Genomic DNA, 22527 nt, shown 5'->3' with positions numbered 1-22527 from the left:
AATGTAGAGTGTGGTCAGGTTTGGACATACTCTCCATTGCAGAACGTCTTAAGTAAAACTTCTTGTGATTTGGACCTGCAAATTCAAGTCTGATTCCCTAACCATTACTTCACATTACTTCCATGTTCTCAACACATTCACCTATCTTTCAGTTTCAGTGCTTGGGGCAATAAAACATTGAAATCAATGTAGACATAATTCTACAGTCATAGCTGTTTTGTGGCAAACAGAACTATATTTCCCTCCTGTAGCTCAAGAATATGGTAGAGACCAACATACAACAATGTGGAGTACCCCGTGGATTCTAAAAAGGATTTAAACTACAAGATGTTGGTTGTTAGATTTCTTTCAGTGGTGACATTTTGCTAACAATAAAGTTTCATTTCCCTCATGGGCTTCCATTAGGCTCAGAATCTGATTCCCTGTGGTAAGGTTTTTTTTTTTTTTTTTTTTTTTTTTTTACAGAGGTCAGGTGATGGGCTTTTGAGTAAAACAACTTTAACAGGTGGTAAAACCTTGCTGTGAAATGAATCAACAAAGTATATCACTCATTATTAGACTTAAATAACTGTTTTTTTACATAGCATACCTACTTGCACAGACATTTATGGATGTTTATGCGGTTACCGGACTCACATTCATCAAAAAACAAATGGTCATTGCCATTACAGTCTGCCTGGATTATAATTTATCTTATTTTGCACAAAACTCTGTATAGCACAACTATTGCCTTTCATCAAAACATGGAGCCCTAATTCTGTTGAGCTCAGATCAAACTGTAAATTTTACTCAGAGTTGCTGACTAAAGCAAGCAATAGAATGTCTGAGGAATAATAACGACGATTTACTCATCCAAACACTAGAGGGCACTGTTGTCTCGTGGAGCCATGGTGTACCCTTCCCACCAGAGACCGTGAAGAGAGATAGCGTAGTGTTGTTTATTAGAATAGAGAAAATGCACTTTGCCTTTTTCCTGATTTAATAAAAAAAGTTCCGGTTGTTTGTATACGGTGATAAAAAAGTTCCGGTATTATTGTGCCTCAGTGTTAAAACGTTTAAAGCAAACTGTACAGAGAACGATTATCATGCTGGTGTGAAGGATCTTTTCCCCACCCTGTCTGTTTTGATGAACTTTGAACCGAAAGCCGGAAGCTACGGCCTGAGCTGGTTTGACCAGAGGGTTTTGATAGAGAATGCCGCTTCAGTCCTATGCTTGAAAATGGCAAGGGTTAGAGCTGTATTTGAAAAGGCGTTTGTTTCCGTGGAAAACCAATTGACTGTTGGAAAACATCATAAATGTGTAGTGCACGGGCATAGTTTGTTAGTCATCTAGCCAATAACTTGAATCACATCGATTTGGGTGTGTGTTGATGGCGGTACTCGCTATTAGCTCAGTTTAGCTAGTTAGCTAGGTACGTGTTTTGGAAAAAGACAGCCGGAAAGATGGCTTTCTAGAAAGCTAAAGACGGTGGTATCCGATTTAGCTAGCTAACGACTATCCAAGGACAGGGAGTGTTGGTTAACGTTATTAACGTGCTAACGTCATTGCAAGAAAAGAATCAGGTTGTCGCCCACATTGCGTTAGCTTGCTGTGTAGTCATTACTGTACAATTTTCCGTGAAATGAATTGTGCATTAATGTGTTTACACCATATCTGATCACACTGATCAGCTGCAGCCAGCTAACGTCAGTTGTAGCTGTCATTTGTCGAACTGATCACTCCGTTTACTGTTTACAAACACGTCGCTATCTAGTTACCTAGGCATCTACGGCGAGATAGCTTACTACCCCTATTTGCTTAGCTCGCTTGTTAGCTAGGTAGCTAAGTGTTATTTAGCTATCTATTCATAACTAGTTTGTCATTAGCACACTATAAAAAGTGACAACAAAATGGCTGCAGATTTACAGGCAAAGTATAGCAAGCTGGCTCAGGAATATTCCAAGGTAAGTATGGGTATAATGTCTCTCTCTCGATAGAGTTGCAGCTAGATTAAATTTCCTGTCGTCATTTCGAGCTTCTGAGAACCGCTTGCCAGTCGTAAAGTTTTAGTTCAGGTATCGCTAATTGGCTAAGTATCTTTTAAGGCCAGTTCCTCGTTTTGTGTGTATTTTTGCAAATGTCTGTACCGTTATATGAAAGATACATGGATTGTCACCGTGAATAACGTAGCACATTTGCACTCTGAAGGCGTTTTATAGGGATTACCTAGTTAGGTGAATAATTAGTGGAAAGTAAAGCAGAATTAAGTAGAAATACAGCATTAATGTTAGTATTAGAAACTAATTTTAAGTGGGTACAGTAATACATAAATTCACATCACATGCAAATTGAAAATAACATCCGTTGCTAGCTAAGTGACAAGCCTATATTTTGAACTGGTGTTTGCACACCCCCAGTGAGTAAATGAAATATTGTCCTGATGTTGCTGACCTGTTACTCTAAATGATAATTTCAGGTGATGTCCTTGCTGTTAAATTGAATATGACTTCTTGACTTATTGAAAAGTACACATCACAGTATCACTTTTTATAAAGATTTTTTGGTGTCCTTTGTGTTGCAGCTTAAACTGGTTTGAGAAACTTTGTGTTATTTCTATTATTTATTACTATGTGAGTGGTGAAATTCAAAAGGTTCTACCTCTCAACATCAGGACTGCCATAGTCCTGAATTGTAAAAGCACTGACATTGATTATTACTGTTAAACAAACATAATTGCTTATTGTTATTATTCCATTTGCCACACACATTGGTGTGTTGTAATGAAAGCTCATTTAGCAAAATTCTTACCACCAAAAAAACTTTTAAGTCAATAGCATGATAGGGATACTGAAACTGCTCATAGAAAAAAGAGGAAAAACTACAGAAAAGTGTCATCCGTGTTCTCCCATTAATTGAGTTCAAGACTTTACATCTAATGTCTTTCTATCACACACTTATCCCTGACTCAATCAAGGTTAAAAGTAAATCATTCATTTGAAGTCAAAACCTGCTTCACTCACGGTCATCCTGATTTCTTTTCCAAGTAAAAAAGTGAAACATTAACAATGAAAAAACAATTTCTGCTGGGCACAGTGGCTGCTTACTCAGCAGACTGCAGGTCTGCTGAGGAGGTTTCCTGTGCTTCTGGGAAACAGTCAGCAGTCCACGCGGCTGATTTCCTGTCTGATTTAGGAAGAGCTGGCACTACGAGGTGGCGGACTGATCCTGGCCTTGCAAAGATTAAAGGTCCCTGATTCAGGAAGAGGTGGTTGCTGTTCTTGTACTCTGCCCTAGTAAAACCCCAGAAAAATAAAATCTTAGGGCGTGGATCGGCGGGTCTTGAAAGCATGACGATGGCCTTGGTGGCTGCGCGACTGAAAATTGACTTTGCTCTAGTATGAGATGATCAATTATGTGGTTGAGCCGGGGACTACTATCTGAGGGGTGTGTGTTTCCGGAGTGGATCCTGTTTGTAATTGCTGATAATGAAGAGCTCATTTTGATTCTCTGATCTATTTAAGAAGTGGATGTTTTTGTTCTCTGTCTGTTGGGTCTTATTGTAGGTTTTGTTTATTTAAATTCTGGAATTACTGTGGGATGTGTTTAATAATTTGCAAACGAATCTGTCTGTGGTCTTTAAGAGTGAATGGTTTAATTTTTTTGGCTTTCAACATGTGCCAATAAAGGCAAGTTAAATTCTCTATTATTTTCCCTGAGTCTCCTTTCTTTTCATTAACTTTGATGAACTGCTTCTGCTTCTGGTATATTGACGTGTGTGTATGTGTGCATGTGTGTGGCTGTGTGTGTGCGTTTACTGTGGAGAGTGCTTCATTGTGTGCCCTCCTCACATGCAGCTCCGGGCCCAGAACCAGGTTCTGAAGAAAGCTGTGGTGGACGAGCAGGCCAACTCTGCCTCCCTCAAGGTATGACATCAGCCAGCAGCCTTCCCATCAGCCCATTGTTGTGTTTTCTGTACAGAAGCTTTAGTCCCAGATACAGAAAGCTCTCTGTGTAAAAGGGTTTCGACTGTCTGTTGGCTATTGCAACTGGGGAAAGTATAGATTCTGTGTAACTGGTAGACTGATTGAGGCATCATTTACACATTAGGCTACAGCCAGTACCGTTCATACTTACTGCCCAAATTTACTGTCTGTTCCTGTCAACTGTAACATGAGTTCAACCAGCACACAGTCTTGCCTATGTGTATTTGTTCTTGCTCTTTTTTCCTTGGACATATTGAAATGCAGATTGACTTAGGCGATTGCATCTTTATTTTCACTCCTCAACAATGTAATCCCTCTATCCATCCGTCCCACAGGAGCAGGTGAAGCAGAGGGATCAGAGCCTGCGGAAGGTGGAGCAGGAGATGGACAGCCTCAGCTTCCGTAACCAGCAGCTGGCCAAGAGGGTGGAGTTACTGCAGGAGGAGCTGGCTGCCAGCGAGGCCAAGGGCAGGAAGAGCAAGGTAATAGGCACAGGGACACAGGACAGGCTAAAAGACCAACATGTCAAAGGCAATTCGAGAGGAGCTTGGGTGGGCAAGAGAAGAAGTGCAGGTTAGGTAGCCAGGGACATAAGCTGTAGTTGTTAGGCTGGGTTAATAAGAACTTTTGAATATTGTCAATAGCAGTACAGATATTTTTAATAATTGTAAACACTCAAAAAGTCACAGTATTTGTATGGGCTGTTCTGTTGCATTACTAACCCTAAGCCTAACTGTAACCTTAACCCTAGAACTAACCCCAGCTTTCGCTGTAACCCTAACCCAAGCCCTAGCTGTAGGCCTAACCTTAACCCTAGCTCTAGCCCTAACCCTGAACTAAACCCTAACCTAACGCTGAACTAAATCCTAACCTCTAACCTTAACCCCAACCCTGAAACGCTAACCTTAATCCCAGCCCTAAAACCCTGACCCTAACCCCAACCGTAGCCCTAACCTTAACCGCAGCCTTAAAACCCTAACCACTAACCCTAAACCATAACCCTAGACCTTTCTCTAACAAGACTAGTTGACAATGTCCAGTGCTACCTTAAAAGGCAGGCTTACGCATGACTGTTTTATGTAGGAACTGAAGCATGTCCACATCTCTTTTTGATGGGGCCTTACTTTGTGAACAGTCCGCCCTGCCTTATCGAATACTCTTGCTCTGGACTGATGTTGCTGGAATGCATGAAAACATTCCTGCCAAGTGAGTGAGCCTCTAAAAACTGCAAGCTCCGCCATTCCACGACTCGAGCAGATTCTCCAGCCTGCTGAGGGGCAGCTCTGTGGAATAAGCTGCAGTTTCAGTCTCATGTAGTCAGAAGTGAGAAATTATAGGTTTCTTTAGGGCAGTGTTCCATCAGATGACAACCAGAATTGTGCTGCCACTGTATCTAGATAGATAGCTTGCTCATTACTTACTTAACCTCACCGTTTCAACAGAGTAGCAACTTGTGTCCTTTCTGCTTTGTAGAAAAGTCAGAGAAAATGTCAAAGACTTGATCTGGGTTGTTGGTTTTGTTTACTGTATTTGCAAGTCAGTAACATCAGCTAGTAGCTAATGTGGAGTGCAAACTGCAAGACTAATTAGAAAAAATGAATGTACAGTATAAACACGAGCAGCAAAACAGACTGAAAATTGAAAACACTTTGTTAGCGTTTAAATAAAAGAGTTGTAAACAAAGGAAGCAGGTATCTGCTTTATCTGTGTGAGGTAAGCAATCTCTTTAAACCTCAAAGCGGATTGCTGCCTCTCCATGAACTTATTTGGATGTTGTGCGCAGAATTGGAACTGAATAAAATGTGAATCCTTTTTCGTTTTTTCAGTTTCTCAGGTATTCACTGACGGCTTGGTCGTTGTAGTTCTCAACTGTTGTTACCAGTCTGTGGTGGGCTAGTATGACATTTTAATGCACCAGTTGATTACTCACTTGATCAAGTGGCTGGGTTGCACTATATTCAAAATTCCCCTTATGGTGAGCCAAACACCTTGTCATTATTCCAATGTTCAGCCGTTAACTGTGGTTATTTTTGAGACACCGTGACAGTGAAATTGACAGCACCTGCCAACGGCCATGAGACGCAATAAGCTACACATAATGATTGGTATTTTGACATTTTCTTCTGGTCTTAAGTTGTTATTGAAGAAGATGACATGGTTGGTTTCCTCCTAGTCACGGTCTCTGTAATTTCACTTCCCTGATTTAGTGGAATGGAATCAGCCAGTTTGCCATTTAGAAGTAATGATCGCTGTTTACAGGACAGGCTGACACAGAGTTTTTCCTCTTTAAAAGGCTCTACAAGCGTTGAGCGTTTTATACTTTATATTTACACTGTAAATCAGGCCTGCTTTAAGGGGGGCATCAGCGTCTCAGTGTCAGGATGAGTTATGAGCTCTGATTTCACTGCAGTCTTTATCGTCTTCACTATGCAGTAAATGCATTTTTTCGGGGCTGAAGTTAGCGCAGGTGTTATGTGCATGTGGAAGAGGCCCGCTGTGCTTTCTCCATCCATCCCCATCTGTCTGTCTCTGCAGCATAGAGGAGACTCGCCCTCCCAGCAGGGCCTGCAGGCACAGATCGTTTTTGACGAGGACCTGCAGAAGAAGATCCAGGAGAACGAGAGACTGCACATCCAGGTGTGTGTGTGTGCGTGTGTGTGTGTGCGTGTGTGTGTGTGTGTGTGTGTGTGTGTGTGTGCACGCACGCACGCACGCAAGTGTACATGCATGCATTGGTTTCTGTGCATGCATGTGCGAATGCATTGGTTTGTGCGTGCATGTGTCCGCGTGCGCGCGCGTGTGTGCGCTTGTGCATTCATGTACGTGTGTATGTGCCTGTATCTCTGTGTGAATGGGCCCCTCACTCTCCTCGCTCACACAGTTCTTTGAGGCGGACGAGCAGCACCGGCGCCAGGAGGCCGAGCTCCGGGCCCGGCTGGAGGAGCTGGAGAAGGACTCAGAGCAGCACCAGGCCGTGGTGGACGGGCTCACACAAAAGTACATGGAGACCATTGAGAAACTGCAGAGCGACAAAGCCCGTCTGGAGGTGAGGGAGGGGGTAATGCGGATGCGGGGGAGGGGAAGGGACAACCAGAATGACCTGGTGACCACGCTGGGGGGTCTGAGCGTTCAGAGTGATAAAAAGAGGTAATGACAGTGGTGTGGGCTCGGAGAAAAGGAGAAGGAGGGAACTTGTGTAGGAATGAGGAGGGAGGGGTGGGCAGCACTGGTGAGTATGTCAGGGAGGCATGGGGGACTGGAATGTGGGTAAGAGGGGAGGTTTTGTGTGGATGGAGAGGGGAATTCTGGAGCAATGCCAGTGTTGATGATTTCTGATGCACCTGTGCTGATGTTCTCCCTGCAGGTGAAATCACAGACGCTAGAGCGAGAGGCCAAAGAGTGCCGACTCCGAACAGAGGAATGGTAAAGCCCTCTTGTTCCTCCCTGTACCAAAAACTGTGCCTTGTGTCAAAAGGCCACTGATTGGTCTGTGTGAGGCAGCCAATGAACGGTCAGGCGGTTGTGTCTCCCTCTGTTGGCAGCCAGCAGCAGCTGAGGAAGTATCAGACAGAGCTGAACCAACAGCTGGAGCAGAGCAGCAGCGTCATTCTGGAGAAAGTGCCCTTCAATGACACGAGTCAGTGCTACAGCCTGCACCGCACACACACTGCGCACTGCTCCACACACACTGCGCACTGCTCCACACACACTGCACACTGCGCTAGCATTCTACACACTGCACCACACACACTGCTGCACCATGCACCAAACACACACACACATCACATGCCACATGAAGGGATGCACACACACTGTCAGCATCCATAGCGGCCTTTAATAAGTGTCACATACATGGGTCTGTGCACCTGAGCACCACTGCATGCAGACAGGCACGTTCCCTGATGTGTGGAAAATGAATGTATTTTGCCAGATAATCTGATTTTAGAGTGCAGATGGGCCCAAGCTGTGGCTGAGTTTCCCATAGCTCAAACAGCAACTCAAGAGCTGAGGCGACGCTCCCCAGAGCTGTGGAACTCTGCCGTCTACCAGCTGGCTCTCAACACCAGCCTAGCTTAGCATACTCTGCTTTCTGCTCTAGATGTGCTCAGGGCTGTCTGTGCCAAGTGTAAAGTGGCCCGGTTGAGTAGTGAACTTGGTCCTCCGGGTGTAAAATGAGCAGGTTGAGCTGTGAACCTGGTCCTCAGGGTGTAACATGACCAGGTAGAGTTGTTAACTCAGTCCTTAGGGTGTAACATGACCAAGTCGATTTGTGGATGCTGTTCTTTGGGGAGTAACATGACCAGATTGAGTTGAAAATAATGTTCCAGGTCAAATGGTGAATTCAGTCCTTGGAGTATCAAAAATTGTTTGGTTGTGTAACTCCACACCCAGGTATCCCAGCACAGGAAATTTGAGCAGTTCTCTTTACAGAAAAGCATGAAACTGTTAGGATAGCTGCCTCTGGCCGCATGTCTTGTGGCAGATGGACGTCGATTCTGATCTGTTTAAGAGCGTGCAGAAGGGGCCCTTAGTCAGCGTCTCTCAGACAGATGTGATCCAGAGAATGATTTTTACCCAGAGAGTGGTATGGAAGAAAGCGCTAGATCAGTGGTTTCCCAGAGCTCTGATTCTACATGTGCCAAAGAGTAACTGGCACAGAGAGTATTCTTGGAATGCGCTCCATATTGAAGCCATGTTTACGCTTATTTTTCTCTTTGTTTCCCAAGAATACAGTGATTATAACACCCTGAACGTTCCCCCGCATAACAGGAGGCACCAGGTGAGTGGGATGAGGTCATGGTGACACTGATGATGTCACTCTGGAATGTATTTGTGATGATGTATTAATGTGGCAGTTAAAGTGTTCTCTTTCCCTCCTCCCTTTTTCCCCTCTTCCTTCTTGCACCCTCACCCCCCTCCTTCACTCCCTTCTCTGCCCACCCTCTTGTAACCCTTTCCTCTCTCCTCCCTCGTCCGTCTCCCTCTCTCACTCTCATTTAGCTAAAGGCGCGTGATGTTGCTGGTCAGGCATTGACCTTTGTCCAGGACCTGGTGGCTGCCCTGCTCAACTTCCACAGCTACACAGAGCAGAGAATCCACATCTACCCCCTGGACTCCTCCATCGAGCCAGTTTCTGCCCTCAACCAGAGGGTATCCACTGTCTTTTTCTTTGTGTATATTACCCATGTTTGTACAAGGAATGGTCATAAGTGTGAGTGCATATAAAAATGCATTTTATTTGTACTTTGTTGCATTCTTGTGAGCTTCCGTATGATGCTTTGGTCTCTGGATCCTGTGTTGTATCTCCTCAGCATATGTGGTGTTGTTATGCTGCATATCCTTAGCTCGCTCTTCCTCTATGGTACTGATGTTGTCTCTCCCCTGCTGTCTGTAGTTTTCCCACTACTTGCACGAGAATGCGGCCTACGTGCGCCCCCTAGAGGACGGCCTCCTGCAACTGCACCAGAGCATCACTGAGGACACGGTCACAACCCTGGTGAGAGGAACACATGCAATGCACATACACGAGATGGCAGAAAGCACACTGACATGTCTGCCAAATCAGGCCCCTGTTAACATCTAGCGCCATGATTATAGTGGCTACATCTAACAAAAATATTAGACATACAACACTACCACTGTCTGAATTCTGCTTAATAAATGCTTAATAATTCAGGAGCTCTGAATTCTGTTAGGTAATACTCTTATATGGTAGTCCTGAATGCTTCTGGGTATTATTGTTGCACAGTGGTCTTGAATGCTCCTAGATGATACTCCTGTACAGTAGTCCTGAATGCTCATGTTCCTTTAAAGGAAACTGTGGGGAAACTCAAGGAGTTTTCAGATCAGTTCACATCCTACACACGCTTCCTGCAGAAGATTCTCCCCTACCAGCTCAAAAGGTCTGTCTGTGCCCTCCGAACCACTCATCTTTTGTTTTCATTCATTTTCAAAACTTTAGATGTGCTTTCAGTCTGTTGCTGTTCAGTTCTTTTGAATGCAGTCTGAAGAATTGTCTGTGTGCAAGCTGTGTGTAGTCATGCTGCTAATTATATGGGAGCAACCGTGCTGCTAATAGTATGTGAATAGTACCGCAACTGTGTGTTGGGTCGATTTGAAAAAAGCTATCTGAATGATTTACGGATAAACTGGAGGCCTAAGATTCCTAAGGAGGCCCCCGTTCTGGATGTGTGCAGGGTTTATGATTCTCCCCTCCCCTGACCCAAGCGACATGATGTGCTAGCAGTGAGTTTGCGATACCTTTCCTCTCCCAGTCTGAGGGAGCCCCTGTGTGTGTGTGCGCGTGTGTGTGCGCGTGTGTGTGTATATGTGTTTGGGTCTGTGTGTGTGTGTGTGTGTGTGTGTGTGTGTGTGTGTGCGCGTGTGTGTGTATATGTGTTTGGGTCTGTGTGTGTGTGTGTGTGTGCGCGTGTGTGTGTATATGTGTTTGGGTCTGTGTGTGTGTGTGTGTGTGTATATGTGTTTGGGTCTGTGTGTGCGCGTGTGTGTGCGCGTGTGTGTGTATATGTGTTTGGGTCTGTGTGTGTGCGCGCGTGTGTGTGCGCGTGTGTGTGTATATGTGTTTGGGTCTGTGTGTGTGTGTATATGTGTTTGGGTCTGTGTGTGTGTATATGTGTGTGCGCGTGTGTGTGTATATGTGTTTGGGTCTGTGTGTGTGTGTGTATGTGTTTGGGTCTGTGTGTGTGTGTATATGTGTTTGGGTCTGTGTGTGTGTGTATATGTGTTTGGGTCTGTGTGTGTGTATATGTGTTTGGGTCTGTGTGTGTGTATATGTGTTTGGGTCTGTGTATGTGTGTGTGTATATGTGTTTGGGTCTGTGTGTGTGTATATGTGTTTGGGTCTGTGTGTGTGTATATGTGTTTGGGTCTGTGTATGTGTGTGTGTATATGTGTTTGGGTCTGTGTGTGTGTGTATATGTGTTTGGGTCTGTGTGTGTGTGTATATGTGTTTGGGTCTGTGTGTGTGTGTATGTGTTTGGGTCTGTGTGTGTGTGTGTATCTGACGCCCCCTGTCTCTGTCAGTTTGGAGGAGGAGTGTGAGGCTCCTCTCTGCACCGCAGCTCTCACCTCCAAGAACAGGGAGCTGCAGAGCGACATGAGGAAGGTGACGTCCGTCTTCGAGAAGCTGCAGACCTACATCAGCCTGCTGGCCTTACCCGGTGAGTGCCTCTTTACCCCTTCAGAATCAGTGTCTCCCCCCCCCTCCCCCGTCGCAAGGTTTCAGCTGAACACACAAAAGTTGCATTGCCACTCATTTCCACTAGGGGGAACTGTGCCACGTGTGAGTCGTGGTCTGGCATGGTATTAAAATACTGAACATGATTCATTTCAGTTGCAGATGAATGGTGTGGAAAATGTTTGATGTGCGGAAAAGGGATTTAAGAACCATGGCCTAATTTGTTTCCGGCCTCCTACGTGCATATTCTTATATGTTAGAGTGGAGTGGAGTCATTCATAAGATATCTGCCCAACTGAATATGATTGATAGAGAACTGTTATAGTTAATGCGGCAAACAAAAAGCAAGGATCCTCAGACGAACATTCACTCCTAAACTCCTGAACTGTGCTACTGACTAGTTAACAAGCATTTTAAGAGTTGGCACAGGTTTTTTGGGAATAGGTGAAGCCCCGTCCTGCACGGTGTGCCTGTACATTTCAGAGAGGGCTGATTTTTGTGACCGTGTCTACAGGTGTCCGACCAGACGCGTTACCTCAGAGCAGCTCCACCGCTGTCTTCACCCAGCTGGCTGCCTGTCTGCACGGCCTGCAGGATGCCATGAAAGGTGAGGCAGCCAATCGCAACACACAGATCGTCCTCCTGCAGCCCATCACAGCGGGTGACTCCTTACCCTCACGAGATGCATATCTCACTACCAATGATACTGCGCTGTCTCAGTCTTAAAAATGTCTTAAAAGCCACAGCGCAAAGCTCCCCAGCCCAGAGCACCTCCACTTAGGTGTTTCACTGGTGACTAATTTTAGATCTGTACTCAGGCATTCATTAGGTCAGTTTTATGTATGTGCAGATCTATACCATATTGTTCGGTACTGCCTCAATTTGGTAATATTTTTTCAGCGCTCGGTTGTGTCACTATATATTATCCTCTGTATTTGTCCCAAGTTGCACCTCAACTGACCTATTAAATTCAGTCGGCTAAAAGCCATTGCCTGGCCACCTGTCAGCCCAGCTGTGTGGCTGGCACTACTGTGATACAGTGTGTGATAAACGGTTGCTTGCCTTGTACAGGAACCAGCAGCTCGAAGTGTAGGCGCCAGCTGGCTGAATTTATGTGTTGGAACATGGTTAAGATGCGGCTTGACCGTGTTTTCCAGTACGGAGTTCAGAGATGGAACTCAGCTCTGGCTGTTTGTCTCTTATTCTCTGTCTCTCTCCCTCCTCCCTCTCCCTTTCTCAGAGATGTCCAAACACTACAGCCAAAAGGCCACATTGGAGCAGGAGCTTCCCACCGTCACCCAGAAGCTGAGCACCACCAACGAATGTCTGCTGTCCTCGCTGGGCTCCCTCACTAGCTGCACTGGGAAGGTAGGGTTGGGAGAGACCATGGACAGAGGGGTGTGGCTAACCAGTGAATGGGGGGCGGTTGGCATAGAGGGGGTTAGTGGTGTGAAAGTGAGACTTCCTGAGCATCAAATCTGTAGGGTTACTGTGTGCTGTTATATCATCGTATTGTTTTTTTTTTCTTGGTTTAGTTGGACTGATTGGATGGGATTTGCGCTGATTGGTGTTTAGCCAGTGAATGATAACACACAGTAGCACTACCCACTGTGGGGGGGGTGGGTTTGAGAAGCCTCACTCTTCTGTCACGACTTTAGGGTAATTACGGGACTGGCTGCTCGCTGCGTGAGGGTGCTGACGGGTATCTGACTGACCGTGGGGGGGCTGAGGGGGTGTAATTACAGGAACGAGCATCCTCCCCTCAAGCCCAAGCGTTGCGCCTTGGAGGCAGACAGCTAAATAAGCAGGCGTCCGTGTAACTGTGCACCAGGGGGCGGCGCAGCCACTCCGCAATTACGCAGAAGGCCTACTGAGAGGATGGGAGGCTGAGCGACGGAGGAGAGGCCGGGCCAGGTCTGATGGAGAGCTTCTGCTGTGCTTGTTTTTACAATATGAAGAAAGCACAGCCCTGGGAGCGCTGCTGCTGTGAACCTGCAGAGTTTTAAAGGCAGCCGAGGTCAAAAATGTGGCAAGTGATGTTTTTACGAGAGGCCAGTCCCCCCGACGAGGGGGTTTATTACCTGAGAAGTGAAAGACAGGTCATAGTCCTACAGTCTTCTAGTCTCCGTCTCTTCAGGAAAGCTGCGGGCTGTTGAGGGTGTCCTCACTGTGCCTTTTTCACAAGTTAAATGTCCCCTTCCACAGCCGTCAGGGCAGCAGCGGGAGAGACACATTAGGTGTTCGACTGTACTGCCTCCTTAAATTTGTTTTGTTAATGTCTGCACTGTCATTCACCCCGGAGATAGCAAGTTAAGCGTGACTAAATCCCCTTACATCTCTGTTTGGATACGGTTGACCTGCTTTTCGTTAGAAATAAATCCTGCAGGTGGTGGAGTTTAGATGAAGGGGGCCCTCGGGAGGTTGTCACAGGGGTGTTTTTGACATCAGGTGAGAGCTGAGGGGTAGCTGTGGAGATGTGAGCTACAGTGATGATTTGTGTGCCAGTATGTTTTATCTGTACATGGTCATAATGATTTTTCTGAGACCAAAAGTAAGTGATAAACCAGCCAACATATTCTCTAATGTAGAATGCTTTCGAACAAAGTCAGGCCGATTAGAAAGATTCAGGGACTGAACGCAGACACATCTCCCCGAGTTTACCGGAGATTAAGGGTTTGAATAACATTTAAACAAATGTATCAGCAAATGATTACGGCAAGTACAGAGAAAACATGTCACTTGTGAAGCCGAATTGAACACTGCCAAACTGGCACGTGTGATAAATTATGCAGTATAATTATCTGTAATACTGGTCTGTCCCTAGTTGTGTGTGCCATGTTGAGTGAGCGGGCTGTGGGGCTGGGAAGGTGATTGAGATTGTTAGATGTGTCGTGGTCTGGTCTCTGAGGGCTGGGTGGCAGCGCCGAGCTCGAGTGTGGATGCGGATCAGTGCCGGCTGCAGCCCTCCCCGGTTTGCTCGGGGTCCAGGGACGGATTTGGCTGACTCCAGAGCAGCATGTGTTCATCTTAGGCCTCGTACCAGCCTGTTGTTTGGATTCTGCCAAGCGCAGCTTTTCCATCTGTTACCCTCCCGTAGCCTCGGCGCTCTCTCCTTATGCTTCCTCCTAATTCAGGTCTTTCTTGTGATACGGTGAATGTCATGTTTTTGCACTCGACTTTTGATATTGCTTTTTTGTAGAATGGCAGCCATTACATCCACCACCACCGGTTGGCACTGCGGTCACCGCTGTGTCTGTCTCTCTGAAAAGGATAACTCAAAGTTACAGAGGATTTGGATGAAACTTTCTGGAATGACTGCCAAATGGGACAAGGAGTAAATGATTTTATTTCAGAGCTGCCAAGATGATTATCAAGTGGGGGTTTTCAGTGCGGAATGGAGTGCTGCTCTAGATTTCCTTTGGTTTCGTCTCTCTCGTTTACCTCCTCTCTGGTGGGTTGTGCAGATCGCCACGTTCTTCAGCAACAACCTGGACTTCTTCGCGTCGTCGGCAGGCTACGGGCCGAGGGGTGGCACGGGTTCCCTAAACCCCCTCCAGGCAGAGAGCATGCTGGGTAACAAGAAGCAGGCGGCTGCTTACATGCGAGCGATCAGGAAGGTCAGTATATTCCTGCACTTGCACATTCGTGCCAGACGCCCAGCACCTGCTCCTTTGTGCTTCCAGTCCTGTGTGACACACCAGAGCACGCGGACTTAATTAACACTAACTGGCATTAAGCTAGTAGGTCTAAGACCGGTTAAAAGCCTGTTTATTTATAGGCTTAGTGTTTTTATGAGCTGGAAGACTTTACAGGGCACATCTCTTGTTCTAAGGGAAACCAAAGGGAAGTAGTTTAGTAGCATGTAGAAAGAAATTATGTATTAGCCCTTGTGCTGGCCATGTAATTGATAAAATACAATTTGTTGTATCTGTGTGTGTGTGTGTGTGTGTATGTGTTTGTGTTTGTGTGTCCCTGTACTGTGCGTATCCCTTTGTGTCTGTGTGTCCCTCTGTGTGTACAGTCGCGGCCAGAATCGGTGCCGTACGCAGAGGCGCTGACGAACCGCCGCGTCCTGACCAGCTCCACAGAGAGCCGCGAGGGCCTCACACAGCAGGTACCCTTTATCAGTCTCCTCTTTCTCCTTTCTCAGTGGCACTTTCCCCTTATACCTCCTGCTCATTCACCTGCTTCAGATATATTCCTGTCTAAGGAACACTGACTTCTTCATTTTATGCAATTGTTTCTTTGACAGTGTAGCCATTGCTCAGGGCTGGGCTATAGCAGGGACCATCTGAGGCATTTTATTTAACAGTATAGTAACTTTAACTGCCCTCCCCTTTATTTATTTCTGTGTGTAAATATGTACAGATAGTACTGTTCCCATGCTCTTGGGTAAATAAATAGTGAAATAATAAGCCTAATAAAAGGCTTTACAGTCTCTCTCTACTTCCCTTAGGTGCAGCAGAGTCAGGAGAAGATTGCCCGTCTGGAGCAGGAGAAAGAACACTGGCTGCTGGAGGCCCAGCTTGGGAGGGTTCGGCTGGAAAAGGAGAACCAGCGAATCACCGAGCTGGAGGCCTCACTCGCGGCAGCCCTGGGGGGCAGCCCCACCCCTCAGCCTGTCCCACAGGAGGGCAGCCCTGCCACGCCCGGGCAGGAGGAGGTGGACTCAGAGGAGAGGGGAGCTGGGAAGGAGCCCATCCAGACCACTAGTCTGGTACGTAAGAGCGAGGAACACCTATATTAACTTGTACAGGTTCAGCCAAACAGGCCTACATTCACATGTTAAGATATACATGCAAACTCCTGTATTCACCTGTACAGACAGACATACACACAGCTGTGTTCTCATGTTGGTATACACTCACAGGCACATCCATCTGGCTGTCAACATCCATCTGCCTATCAACACTCATGCTCAGACACAGACACACAATTTTTTGTAAACAGTTTTTTTGTCTTGTTAATTAATTTAAAGCTTCTATTCTTTTTATTTAATCTGTAGCTACTGTGCTACATCTACAATAGATGTGAGTGACAAGGGAAGCTTTCATATTGTTTGTGAAGGAATTCCACTGAAGAAAGTGGATCAGCTCACTCTCTCTCGTCTGGCTCATTAGAGACAAAGAGCTGGTGTCAGCATCATAAAGACTATGCCTCAGACCCGTAAAAGTGGGGGCAATGAATGCTCTTTTGTTCGGGCCCGTTTTTTTACTTGTTGATTTATTCATTTATTCGTCGGGTGTATTAGCGCCCCTCCTTAAGCACGGTTGCCTCCCATAGTGAAATCCTCTCCAGCACACAGCGAGAAAAGGAGATAAGGGCACGCATAATGGAGATAGGGGCACACACAACGAGCCCACAGGCTCATTAAGGACTGAAGCCGTGGGGCGAACACACCCTCTGGAGCTGTTGGTCTGGGCCAATGCCCTGACAATGATTCTGTCCACCAATTGCACTTGCAGCAGTGTTTTGTAGCTTTAGGGTGCCTTTAGTTTCACAGTGAATCTCAGCTGTCTGGAGAACCCTGAAGCCTGAAGTGCCTGTGGCTTTCCTGTGAGCATGTTCTTCTTCTCCCTCTCTCCTGATAGGTTGGCATGTTGACTGTGGCCCCCGGCAGTGAAGACGTGAGTATTCTCATCAACTGAAACGAGGCTCCTCAATTTTATAACCTGTCTGACACAAGGTCAAAGGTCAGACTGTAAAACTGGACGGGTGCTCTGCAGATTAATTATCTGTCACACTATTATTTTTATTTCCACCATTCATGTAATTGATGTCTTCTGGAATCCCCACTCATACAAGGTCTGTGACACTGTTGAACTATGAAGTCTTTCACCGTTACCCATTGAAAACACTTGAACAGAGCAACCGCAGTGTGCCATCTTGGACACGATCCAGTCTGCCATCCTTTAAGCCCGGGTTGCTGTCCACATATTTGAGCATTACTCATGGTGCTTACCCAGAATCCCCCTCTGCGCAGGTAGGGGATGAGCAGTCCAGGGAGCAGCTAATAAAGTCTCACTACATGGCGAGAGTTGGGGAGCTTACCACACAGCTGCAGGTCTCTGACAGCAAGGCTGTGCACTTCCATGCAGAGGTGAGAGACGTGACACACACACACACACACACACATACAAACACACTTCCTCAACACAGAGATGCATACAGACTCTTTCCTCTAACTATTTATAATGTTAATCTTTCACACTCATATTTGTCTTGCGTTTCCGTTTGCCTCTGTTTCCTCAGGCATCCTCATTGTACTCTTTTAGTTTTCCTTCCTCTCCTCCTCTGCCTCTGCTCCTTTTATCTCTCCCTGGTGTTCCCTCCCCTCTTTGCTCTTACATACATAAGTTACTTACATGCACATATAGAAGTCACTCGAGATAAGAGCATTTGCTACACATAGTGTGACAATAATGTAATGTAATTTAATATAAGTATTTTTATTTATATAACATACACACACACACATACACACACACTTGCATTTAGACTGTGGCTTGGAATAATCTGAGATGTGTTAGCGTCGGTTTTTGAAACCTCATTGTTGCCTGCAGTAGACTCACAGCATGGTGCCCTGTTGTCCTTCTCCGTCTGTTCCTTCCTCCTTTCCACCTCCCTGGCCCAGTCACATCCCCCCTCCACAGCTGCAGGAGGACTTAGCCTTAACTTACTGTGTTATTTTCATAAGTCTTCATTTCAGCTATGCCTACCCAGTTAAGTTTGTATGTTGAATAAAAGGTGGAAGGCCTGGTTTGTATTTTCTTTGTGTTATAGGCCTCTCTGCTCACATTGATGTGTGTGCGTGTATGTATATATGTATGTGTATGTCTGTGTGTGTGTGTGTGTGTGTGTGTGTGTGTGTGTGTGTGTGTGTGTGTTTCTATGTGTTAGTTACCAGTACCACATGTTAGTCACATACTGAGAGGGACATGTCCTTCCTGTGTGGAGAGTATTATGGGAGTCATGGTGCACCTGATTCTGACTAATTGTTTGACAGACAAAAGAAAGGAACTGCACTGTTTCCCAGGATACAGTACTGAGCAGGCCACATGTCTCAGTACTCAGCATTACAGCATCGCTCCCTATAGCTTTACTACCCAGGATGTGGCAGCTGCATTGTTCTGGGATCAGTGGTATTGCACTGTCCCTTTCAGTGCATCTTTGTGAGTAGTCATGTCTGATTGCGCGCGCGGGTGTATTAAAACTGTTGTCTGTTTTTCCCCCCTGCAGTGTCGAGCTCTAGCCAAGCGTCTGGCCCTGGCAGAGAAATCCCGGGAAACTCTGACAGAGGAGGTGAAGCTGGCCAATCAGAACATCTCGCGCCTGCAGGTACTGCGTATCAGCATGCTGTTGCCGTAGTGGCTGAGGTTATGCAGGGGTCAGTGTGGAAGCAGCGCCCATCTCCCCCTGTTTGCTGTCCCTCCCGTGCAGGACGAGCTGGCCACGACGAAGAGGAGCTACGAAGATCAGCTGAGCATGATGAGCGATCACCTGTGCAGCATGAACGAGACGCTGAGCAAACAGCGGGAGGAGATAGACACTCTCAAACTGGGCGGCAAGGTGCGGTCCTGTGCACGTGTGCACACACACACACACACACACACACACTGAGGCGTACATGCACACAAGGACGGACACACACACAATGTATTGCATTAAAATACATGCATTAAAAAAAGTACAGCTTAATTTTTATCAAAAACACAGGTAACTTAGTTATCTAATATGATAAGTTCTCCATGGTTACCATAATGTTTTAAATGTGTGGGCCTAAATCAGAGATGGTGATCAAATTACCATGGATTTTACATGCTGTGATCCTTAAAATTATTTAAGGGGCCATTTTATGGGAATGTAACACTGCTTACACAGATGTTCTGAAGAGTGAAAAGAAGCAAGTCAAATGGATTGTGGTGATTATCATAATCCAAAAGGTTTTTCAGTGAACTGAAGATATGTGACTAAATTAAACTTCATTGCCTTTTCAAAATAATCTCATCTGTGTTTGCTTGGAGTTGAAGCCTAGAGCACAAAGCCTAGGGCATGGAGCCCAGGTATGATTTTAGCTCTGATAATAGCTATCGCAAGTTTGCTTAAGAGTTTCTCCTTAACTTTTTATATTCATTTCAGGACCGTCCAGTGGATGTTGTGTAAAGAACGAGAAAAATAAAGCTTAAATGCCAAGCGCATTGCGGTTAGATTAAATCAGGGCCTGAGAGCGGTCCAGGTGTTCGTGCTGACAGCAATGTCTGCAAGGAGGGCTGCCAGGGCTGGGGGTGATGGGGAGAGCTGTTCTGATGGGAAAAGCACCTGCTGGAGGCTTCTGGGAAAGCTGTTAAAAGTGCGACAGCTGGAGCCGGGTGGCTTGTTGAAATGCACACAGATAAAAGAGGAAAGAGTGTGTGAGCGTTTTGGTGCTGCTGCCGTTTCTGGCCCCGGTCCGGGAGGAAAGGGGCGCCTACATCTGGGGCCGCTGGCTGCCCTCCCTGTCCCGGGACCGGAGCACATTAAAGACCGCCAGGAGCCCTGCTCCTGGGCCCACGCCCAATTAGAGCTCATTACTGAAGGCTGTACAAAGGCGACCCTGACGGCCATGAAAGGGTGGAATGAAGTCTGTGCTGAACACATTTTACAGGCATCAACAAGACTTCCATTCTGCAACTACAAAGTGAAACCTTGTAACAACCCCAACAGACTCCAAAAATTGGCCCGGAAAGGCAGAGAGAGCCTGTCCGTTTGACCCTACTGTTTTAAACTGAATTATTCATCTGTGTGCCTTTTTTTCCCTCCCCTCTGGCTCTTGCAGGGAAATTCGAAAAAGAACAAGGGTCGGTAGGACGTCACGGACAGACGGCCCCTTTGGACATCACAGGCCAGGGGACGAACCGGACTGCAGAGCCACACAAGCGCAGTCCCTTCACTACTGCCAGAGGACTGAGAGAGAGGAGAAAGACAGAGAGAGAAGGCGGGGGTGTTTAAACTGCTTAGCTGCCGGACAGTGGCGGCCAGGTCGGGGGCTAGGACGACACTCTGGTGGAGGAAACAGTTTTTTTTTATGTATCTCTGTACAAATATAAACACTGTTTGTGAAGTGCTTCCTGTCGCGGGAGGAAGCAGCTGCTTGGCAGAGCGCCGAGGGAGAAGAGGAAGATGAAGCTGTCTTCCAGGGGCCAAGGGAAAAACAAACGAGCACTGCCCCGGGTGCAGGCAGACAGGAGCCAACGGCCCCTGTCCGTCACCCTGAGAGGGGAGAGAGGCGACGGGAAGCGAGCTGTGTATGTGAGAGTCAGTGTGTGTGAGGCAGAACTGTGTGTGTGTGTGTGTGTGTGTGCGTGACTGAAATTGTTATGCAGCAAAACTGGAGCCTGAAAAAAAGGGTTTGGGTTGAAATATGTGTGTGCATGCAAGTGATTTTTTTTTTTTTTTTGGGGGGGGGGGGGGGGGTGTAATAATATGAGTCAGAGTTTAAGTACTTGGTTTGGTGAGAGTATGTGTGTGCCCTTACTTAAGAATCACAAAGTTTGACCAGCCCCTCACCACCATCCACTCCCCCTGTCTGTCACCTGGATGTCCCATCTTCATCTCGCTCTGCAGACAGACATACATATTACAAAACATTGATGTTTCTCACAGAGAGAAAGAGAAAAAGAAAGAACAAATTGTTAGCCATCTTTCTTTGTGATCTTCCTCTGTAGCAGTTTTATACAGTGTGAAAATGTGTGTTTAGGAGTTGCCTCTGCCTAGACTCTCTCTGACCAATAGGAATCACCATGAATTTAAAAAAATCTCAATTTTAATGTACACTCCATTCATATCATTGGAAACACAAGTTTGGTACAGTGCACTGTTTTTCTTTTAAAACAATTGCTAAGAAATTCTTCAGCATTTTACTTTATATTGGGGGGAAAACGTTTTGAGTCTGTTTATTATCGAATTGATAAAAGTGCTGTTTTATGTGGTTTAACAGTGTTCTTGATCAGAAACAATATCAGTAATAGAATCTACAAAACCATGGAGAATGGTAATACCATAGATGTCCTGCTGTATGATATCTATGGTACTCACCACAGGGCCACTACTCTTTTCTTATATATGATGTGAGATCAGTGAGGGTTGCCCTTTCTGGGATACTGTGAGGTCCCTCACACTCTAGAATTGTTAGAATTGTATCCATTCAGTGTTGAGTATTACTGCCTATATCATCACATGTACTCTGTCCAGCTGAAATGAATACAAACATTCAATAAAAAGATAGGCCAATAGAATTGCCTGAGTGTGGATTTGATGAGAAGAAACTTTTAGCACTTGCTGGATGAGATACTCAGACAAGAAAAGCACACGACGTTGGGCCACTTGGAAAGGTTAGCATGGTTTACTGATGCAAACAACCAGATTAATACAAATACAGTTCACACCTGAATGGCGACGACAGGGCAAAAAGCAAGTTTGTGAACTGGGAAACAAAGGAATAGGGGCTGTTTTGGAATGGTTTGATTGTTTTGCTTTTGAGGAGGAAAATGGTAGCTACCAGAAGATTTGAGCAGAGATTAACTCTTTTGGAAAGGGGGGGGGTGATGTGGTTGGCTCACCCAGGCTGTGTTTCCCTACTGGGAGCAGCCCGGCCTTTCCAAGGAAGGCTGATTTAGTGCCAGTGAGTCGTCCACCCCCCCAACTCGTCCCAGAGTGTGTTGTCGGTGCAGGTCGGTCTCAGCCGAATCCGCCTGCTGGAGGTTTCTGGACCTATGAGCACTTCTCTGTGTGTGTTTGCTTTAGTCACATTCCCCAAGGGCTCCATAACCTCCTCCAAGCGTTTGCTGTTCTGCAGGCTGGCAGCAAGTCCCTCTCCTGCTCCCTCCGCGATGTGGTAAACTGCAGGGCTGGCTTTCACTCTGACACCAATCCCCCCCCCGCCTCCTCCATATTCATTTCCCAGTACTCAAATTCTTGGCCTCTGACACACGTATTTCGGCTCCTTGACGTGCAGCGTGTTTTGGTACCGCTTAAGAGCAGTGGCCTACTTTATCTAGCATTGGGGTGGCAAGGCAGTAGAAGGCACAGCCATCTAAGAGATAAAGGAGCCCCCCCCGCCCCCCACCCCGACCAAATTCTGATGTGGAGAGGAAGACGGGAGTGAGAGAGGGAGAGGCAGAGGAGCCATGCTTTGTTGGTTTTGGGTCGAATACCACACTGCACTAACTACTTGTGTAGCTTTTGCCCTTTGCCCTGTAAGTTACTCCTGTATCTGCTACCTGGAAATGTGTATAATGTATGAATGTAATCAAAGGGCAATCCAAGGCCATTTTAGAGCTTCATTCTTACTGTTTTGTTTTTATTATTTAAAAAAAAAGAACATCCCAT

The 22527-nt window shown here is 46.2% G+C and overlaps 1 protein-coding gene across 1 annotated transcript; it reads left to right on the top strand.

Annotated features, from left to right (window-relative positions):
* Positions 1-1153: 1153 nt before the first annotated feature.
* Positions 1154-20605, top strand: ppp1r21 (protein phosphatase 1, regulatory subunit 21). The gene is made up of 22 exons (XM_036546689.1): positions 1154-1944; positions 3835-3903; positions 4299-4445; positions 6499-6600; positions 6845-7009; positions 7328-7386; positions 7506-7600; positions 8691-8743; positions 8965-9114; positions 9359-9460; positions 9778-9866; positions 11007-11143; positions 11675-11767; positions 12401-12528; positions 14625-14777; positions 15182-15274; positions 15617-15877; positions 16752-16787; positions 17144-17260; positions 18400-18498; positions 18601-18729; positions 19976-20605. The coding sequence occupies exons 1-22, from the start codon at positions 1891-1893 to the stop codon at positions 20003-20005; spliced, it is 2361 nt and encodes a 786-aa protein (XP_036402582.1). The 5' UTR covers positions 1154-1890; the 3' UTR covers positions 20006-20605.
* The last annotated feature ends 1922 nt before the right edge of the window (positions 20606-22527 follow it).

Source organism: Megalops cyprinoides, chromosome 15, assembly GCF_013368585.1.
Source record: "Megalops cyprinoides isolate fMegCyp1 chromosome 15, fMegCyp1.pri, whole genome shotgun sequence".
Taxonomy (NCBI): domain Eukaryota; kingdom Metazoa; phylum Chordata; class Actinopteri; order Elopiformes; family Megalopidae; genus Megalops; species Megalops cyprinoides.
This window is presented reverse-complemented; position numbering and strand designations above follow the sequence as displayed.

Excerpts from the sequence above, each read along its gene's own strand:
- ppp1r21 (XM_036546689.1), top strand. The coding sequence starts at position 1,891 with ATGGCTGCAGATTTACAGGCAAAGTATAGCAAGCTGGCTCAGGAATAT. Across the intron at positions 1,945-3,834 it reads TGGCTCAGGAATATTCCAAG|CTCCGGGCCCAGAACCAGGT; the intron begins GTAAGTATGGGT and ends CCTCACATGCAG. Across the intron at positions 7,601-8,690 it reads AGTGCCCTTCAATGACACGA|AATACAGTGATTATAACACC; the intron begins GTCAGTGCTACA and ends TTGTTTCCCAAG.